The sequence below is a fragment of the Fragaria vesca genome, linkage group LG4, assembly GCF_000184155.1.
Source record: "Fragaria vesca subsp. vesca linkage group LG4, FraVesHawaii_1.0, whole genome shotgun sequence".
In the NCBI taxonomy this organism is placed as follows: Eukaryota; Viridiplantae; Streptophyta; class Magnoliopsida; order Rosales; family Rosaceae; genus Fragaria; species Fragaria vesca.
This window is the reverse complement of record NC_020494.1, coordinates 315,739-322,739: the sequence shown is the minus strand read 5'-3', so window position 1 is coordinate 322,739 and position 7,001 is coordinate 315,739. Positions and strand designations below refer to the sequence as shown.

The window sequence follows — 7,001 nt, the reverse complement described above, 5'->3', positions numbered from 1 at the left end:
GAGCATAATTTTTTTAGAGATTTTAGCTTTTGTTTCCCCATTTTAGAAAAATTTTGGGAAAGCTGTTGGAGATGCTCTAAATATATGGAAGCAGCTCGACGCCAGGATGATAAAAAAGCTTAACACCCCTCGTTCTTATTACTTTTTCAATATGAAAAAAAAATGAAAAATGAAAAGCATCTCTTTCATCTCTTTCCCTATTTTAGAGAATGAGATAGAGAAGCTGTTGGAGAGAAAAATGATCTCATATTCCCTAAAATAGAGAAAATCAAAGAATTTAAGGAATCTGTTGGACTTGCTCTAAAGACTGCTTAATGGGCGGCTTGTTCGAGGGTCCTCACCGATGTGCTTACCTTGACCTCACAAGGAGATTCATTTGGAGACCTTTGGAAATCTTGTGTGCCAGGCAAAGGTTTGAATAAGTGTGTGTGGAGGGCATAACGTGATATACTACCAACTAAGGGCAGTTTACATACGAAGGGGTTCGATGTGTTCTCTGTTCTCATAGTTTTGAAGACACAACACACTATGCATTTGTCCCATTGCATCTCTAGTTAGTTCTTTCATCTGAGCCTTTCAACTTAGGTGGTAAGGTCATGCCCCATATGAACTTCAAAGAATGGAATCAATGGATAGATGGATATTGCTATGAATTATGTTTTGTGGAACAATGCAGGCCAAACAGCCAATGATATATTGCTTAGCTCTTTCACTTGGCTGCAAGAATTTCAACAAAGCTCGGAAGCCAGCTAAAACACCGACTGCCAAACATAGCGTATCGGAAACTGGCTAGTGAGGGACATGTCAAGATGATTAATGTTGGTTCCTCTCACAACATTCGGTTGGTGAAACTGGTGGAGTCCTTCGGGACGCTCATGGTCTTTTCATAGCTGCCTCTGCTATTCCAGTGCAGCATGGGCATCAAACTACTCCACACTTTAAGGTTAAGAAAGCTGTGAACGGATTGTACAGAAGCAGTGGCTTCAATGAACTCAAATCATGAAGGTCTGACTGAAGGACCGGTAGAGGGTAGAAAGTGCAACAAGGTTGCACACAGATTAGCTGATCTAGCTTATAAAGATAGAAAGAGTTCTTTATGGTTTCAAAATGCTCCAGAGTACATTCTTGACACTCTGCAATCTGATTAGATTTCTCTTGATTAAAAAAAGAGGGTAACACCGGGTGACCGGGGGCAGTTACAAACATTTTCTCTATAAAGCATTGGTAGGATCTTCACCAACACAAGTTAAATACATGAACAAATCTTGACAATTGTACACTGATTTTTGCGTCTTGACAATGGAAGAAAAAAAAAAATTAAAGAATACACCCAACAATTTCCAAAAGAAAAGACCCCATATTTACTTGGCAGAATATATATGACAAAAATCAATTTAGCAGAGACCCAAAAGCTAACTAAAATGCCAAACCACTTGTTCTGAATGTGAGGGCCTTTTGCCCTCCATCATTCGCACAAACGATAAATCAATCACCGAATCGTACTCTGGTTGGGATCTCTACTGACACGGGGAGTTATGTGGAATTCCAGTGCACTTCACTGGGATCCACTGTGGTTCTCAGGAACTTCTAGTTGGGGAGGGAGGAGTTTCAAGAAGCTGCCTTGTACAGGTTGATTGGTAGCCGACTCATCATCTGACATAAATGAACCGATTAATTAGAACAAGAGAACACTTTTTCTTATTGAATCACTCTGGTTTCTCTTTTTGTCCAGGATAAACCCCAAATGCTCTTTTTGTGAGTTTCTTGCATTTGATACAAACAATTGAACTATGAACTTTAGTTTGATCCAAGTAGGTTTCACAGAAGAAAATGACCGACTACTAAGATCTTACCAAAAAGGGACTTGATGGATGGCCTCTTAGGTTTTGTGCTTTTCTTCTTCAAGTCAGCTGCATTATAGCATACAATTAAGAAAATATGAACACTAAGAGTACATGAGTAGGCACATATAAAGGATGGAAAATAATACCTATCCCAGGCAATTGGTTATCATTTACAATTTCGAAGTTCTTGTATGTGTAACCCACAAAGTTTACATCCTTAGATGAGAGCATCTATAACAAAATAAGCAATTAGTCAAAGCCACAAATAGAATAGTGATATCTCATATTTTTAAACATAAAAGAAACAGCTTCTATTGTTATAGCACATTTTCATGCAAAACTAGTTGTCCTTCTGAAAAGTGTGACTAACTGACTATATAGAAGTGACACTGGCCAACACAGCTACACCCAAGACAATGTCTTTATATGACAAAGGTATGATCTAATTGCCACATTATAACATATTCTCGGGGTTATGCAATCGAGTACATACTTGATGTAGAAAAGGAGCTCTCTATAGAAAACATTCAAGTAATTTTCTCATATGACTAAATATAAAATTATATATACAAGGAAAAAGAAATTAAAGAGAAGCTATCCTGAGAAAGGTTGAGGGAGGCTTCAGTTTTGATAAAGCGATTTCAACCAACAACATATTGAAACTCATATTCAGGTGAAATAGAGGTAAGATTGGTTGGCGAGATGCTCAAGCAGCAGAACTACATGAGAAAGGCACATAAATTTACCACAGGAGAGCTCTAGCCTTACATTGAATACAATTAAAAATAACACCATGGACCAACCTTTCTCCATGGACCAGCTCTTGTTGAAGTTTCAATTTGGTTGTCAGTCTGCTACCAGCAAATCACAAAAGAGATAGAAACAGTCAACAAAAACATGCCTGAGAATGGACGGTTCTGTCTGTGTACATGTACGCAAATGAAACTAGACATTACCTCTTCAAATTTCTCAAAGTTCTGAGTATCCATTTCATCATTGACCTCAGGGATAAATGCAGCCTTCATTTGATATAATTTGTCCCATTCAATGCCTTTAAACCAGGGGTGAGCCTGAAAATAACAAGGCCAACTAGTTAACACCAATTACCAGTCCAATACTAACATTAGATCAGAGAATCTAGAACAGAACACACCACACAACACCTTAATTTCATCTGCCCCTTTAGTTCCAAGCCTCTGATCTACATTACATAAGAGTTTACCAATGAGATCCTTTGCTTCTGGAGAGAGTTTAGCCTCTTCTGGAAATTTCAAATGAGTTCTCCAATTAACTATCTGCACAAATTGAGAAAAGAGGTATTTTTCAGTCTTTAATGACAATGAGGAAAAAAGAAAAGAGAAATAGAATGGGTCGGAAAAATTATTTGATAGTTGGGACCTTAGTTTTGGGTTAAAAACCCCTTCATCACTCAATAGCAACAAGCCCAACAACTTAATTTTACTAACAGTATCTAGTCAGCACTAAACCCTAAATAATACATGTTAGTAGCTTAAAATTAATCCTATCCTGAGCAAGACTCAAATGAACAAACTATGAAATACTAGCAGTCACGAGGATTTCTTTTCTAAGAGAAAAGAATCTATGACTATGCTACCCATGCAATGAAGTCTGTGAAGTTTGTTTGATGCTCTGTTGGCTTCTTGCTATCTATGGGACTTGGTGAGAATCAACATCAATCTCCAATCACTATAAAGCAAGCTCGACATATGATATATCGATCAGGGCCATGACCACATAAACTACATCTTACCAGTGTCATCCACCGCCAATGTCCCCTAAAGTCATATCATGGTAGTTGTTGACATAAGAATGAAAAATAAGACAAGCGCTCTTGAAATTACCTTCCTACAAGTTGACATGGGTTCATCTGAATAAAAGGGTGGATATCCCACAAGCATTTCATACATGATTGCCCCAAGAGACCACCTGTGACAGTATAAAACATATCTCATTAGTGTGTATTACAGGAAAAATAGATTTGGAAAGACAAAGAGATATAACACTGACCAATCACATTCCATTCCATATCCTTTCTTCAGCAAAACTTCCGGGGCAATGTAGTCTGGGGTTCCAACAGTAGAATAAGCCTGCAACAATGGTTAAGATAACTATTATGTCACTACGGGTGTAATTGAGGTATCTCTAGGTTCAGACCGAAGAAAGGAAATAACTATATGTATATGATAGTATAACTAAACACTATTTTGATATTGAGAAGATGAGAAAATGCTATTTGAAATACATCTAGTCATATGCAACAAAGAATAATGATTAGTTATCTGATATCTAAATAGTGAGGTTTGTAAACTTAAATGAGGTAAAGAAGATGAAAATAGAAAATAGACATGGAAAGTAGCGTGCATGTTAAACCATATGGTTACTGGAGATGCACATGGCAGTACTATTTTCAATGAATGAAGCAACATGAATGATTTCATGGAAAGGGCCCCAGCTAGCTTTAACTAACCATTGTTTTGCACCATATAAATTTGTAAGTTTTAACAGTAAATTATAATTCCTTCACAGTACAGACTCAAAGAAAAGCTAGAACTTACAAGCATCCTCCTATTTCTCTGCCAATGCAGTAGTTGCTCCTGTTGCGTACGTTTCGGTGCTACAGGGCGTCCATCACTTTGAAGCGCCCCACTAAGGTTTTTCCCCATAGAAAAATCCTTTTCTTGGAGAATACTGCAGTCCAATGGCTTACACAATCCAAAATCCGATAACTTCATGTGACCATGTCTATCGAGCAGCAAGTTGTCAGGCTTAATATCTCTGAAACAATTTGGCACAGACAAGGCATAAGATAAAGTTAATAAGCGTATAAAGGTCTTCCATCCATATACTCGGATAATAGTTACCTATGAATATAATTATGTTTATGAATGGACTCAATAGCTAGGACTGTTTCCCCAACATAAAATCTGGCCTCGTCTTCTGTCAGTGTATCTTTGCGCATGAGTAGAGTCATCATATCTCCACCCGGGAGATATTCCATAATGAGATATAAGTACTCGTCATCCTGGAAGGAGCAATACAGCTTGACGATACAATTACTGTCGACCTCTGCAAGTAGATTCCTTTCAGCTTTCACATGTTCAACCTAAAGAAAAACATATTTGTTAGAATTAAACTGAGGAAACATCAACTTAGATGGAAGGAGAATAGGCCTGAATTGTATACCTGGCCTCTCCGAAGCATTTCTGATTTCTTAAGCTTCTTCATTGCATAGACTTGACCAGTTGCTTTCTCCTTACAGATTCTAACCTACACCACAGAAAGAAAATAGGTAAAAGAATTATTTAGCTAACCTGAATACAATGTTTTCTTTTCTTCTATTTATTCTTTTTAATTTATTTACAACAGACTTTTTTCTTTTTTTTTTTGAAAAAAGGCAACAAAGTGCAATACATTACAAGGCTGTAAGGCATAATGCATGATAACAAGGCCACCTTATCAAGAAATTATGTATGCCACAAACGGCCAAACTGTTAGTCTATTATGAACTAAGAACTGCATATGCAATATAAGCACTATACATGCAACAATGGTACTTTTTATTTATTTAATAGATGCTACTAGAGCTCATATGACAGAGAAAACTAAATCCAGGCACGGCTAACTGAGGACAAGTGTCAGAACTCGCTAAATGTATTTGCTCTAATGAACTCTCCTAGAAACGCCTTCTGCAATATTTAAAGTTAAACAACAACGAAAAAAATGGATGAGGGAGAAGTATAAGAAAAATGTAGGTTTATAAAGACACTCATTAGCACCATGACCTTGGCTTTCTCAAAACCCATTCAGAGACTCAATACAATTTGAATACACAATTAGGTCATGGTATGTGGGTATAACAAGCAAACAGTGATGCAGTATTACAATTACGAGAAGAAGCTATACCTCACCAAATGCACCCTTTCCTATCATTGTCAATGGCTCAAAATCATCAGCACCCATCTTGTGCCTCTGAATGCGCATATATTCTGTTTCCTTCTTCTCTAAGTACTTTAGCAAGTTGTTTTGCTCTTCCTCAGAGACTTCAGCATCCGCCAACTTCTTTTCTAGTATATCACGTCTGTATAAAAAGTACTATCTACCATCACTTTGAGTAATAGATATAGATAAAATTCAAAAAATTGATTGATCCCATCAATGTTATACTCCACCACTATATTCAATAGCGTTGAGTACTTCAGCAGAGAATTACTCTGTCTGACACCACAATTATAAAGAGAAGTAGCAAATTCATACCGCTCTTTCCTCTCCTGCAAACTTTTCATTTGCTTCTTGTAATGATTCTCGATGTACTGCTTTGCAGCTGCAACCTTCTGCTTGGTAACATTTGAAGGTACTTCTTCCGTTGTTGTTGGTGTTTTTGACGCATCTTTCCCATTACCTCTTGTATCCCTGCTCTTGGAAGACTTCACCTTCTCTTTGGACTTGAATTTCTTCAACAAGGACCTTACAAAATCCATTTTTTGTTCACTTAACTAATTTCGAAACACAAAACCCACTCTTTTAGATGTCCATATTATCTCCCCGATACTAGAGTGAACAGAAGTCATCAGATAAGAATCTCATAGAAACTTTTCTACGACCAATTATCATCAGTTACCACATTGAGCAATGCATGTTTCCTGCATTGACAAACAAACCAAACACCAGCTAATTAACCAACTACAATTCAAATCACATCCACATTAAGAATCTCTATCCAATTACAAACAAAAACGAAAGGAAAACAGTTGACTGCACGGTATGTTGTAGTCAATGCAAGTAACATTCACAAGGCAATACAACATCACAAACACATCTAGTCAAGAAAACAGAAATACAGGAACTCAGGTTACTCAACCCGAAGTTCCTCCTTTGAATTCCTAGTCAATGTGGTACTCAACAACAGTCAAGAACACTCAATAACTACTCGATACAAAACCCATTACAACTATCACATAAATAACTCCACAAAGACATCATCTTTGTTTGTTTTCTGAAAGCAAAGATTACAAATTGACATCAGTCCAATCTTCTGAAAAATTTTCAAATCTGACCAATCTCATCCATTTACATTTCCGGCCACAACAAGAACCAAACCAAACCCTCAAATCAGCCGAAACCCCCACACCCCCCCCC

At 37.3% G+C, this 7,001-nt stretch overlaps 1 protein-coding gene across 1 annotated transcript in view; it reads right to left on the bottom strand.

The window, feature by feature from the left end:
• Positions 1-1,184: 1,184 nt before the first annotated feature.
• The window catches only part of LOC101303408 (serine/threonine-protein kinase CBK1-like), a 6,510-nt gene continuing 693 nt past the window's right edge, over positions 1,185-7,001 (bottom strand). The window contains exons 2-14 of the mRNA XM_004296328.1: positions 6,120-6,505; positions 5,769-5,943; positions 5,049-5,132; positions 4,727-4,968; positions 4,421-4,640; positions 3,873-3,952; positions 3,707-3,791; positions 3,008-3,139; positions 2,801-2,914; positions 2,648-2,695; positions 1,991-2,075; positions 1,854-1,910; positions 1,185-1,653 (exon numbers count right to left, since the gene is read on the bottom strand). Of these exons, the coding sequence (XP_004296376.1) occupies positions 1,556-1,653; positions 1,854-1,910; positions 1,991-2,075; positions 2,648-2,695; positions 2,801-2,914; positions 3,008-3,139; positions 3,707-3,791; positions 3,873-3,952; positions 4,421-4,640; positions 4,727-4,968; positions 5,049-5,132; positions 5,769-5,943; positions 6,120-6,343 (1,644 nt within the window). The 5' untranslated portion in view covers positions 6,344-6,505 and the 3' untranslated portion in view covers positions 1,185-1,555. The remainder of the gene's footprint in view (positions 1,654-1,853; positions 1,911-1,990; positions 2,076-2,647; positions 2,696-2,800; positions 2,915-3,007; positions 3,140-3,706; positions 3,792-3,872; positions 3,953-4,420; positions 4,641-4,726; positions 4,969-5,048; positions 5,133-5,768; positions 5,944-6,119; positions 6,506-7,001) is intronic.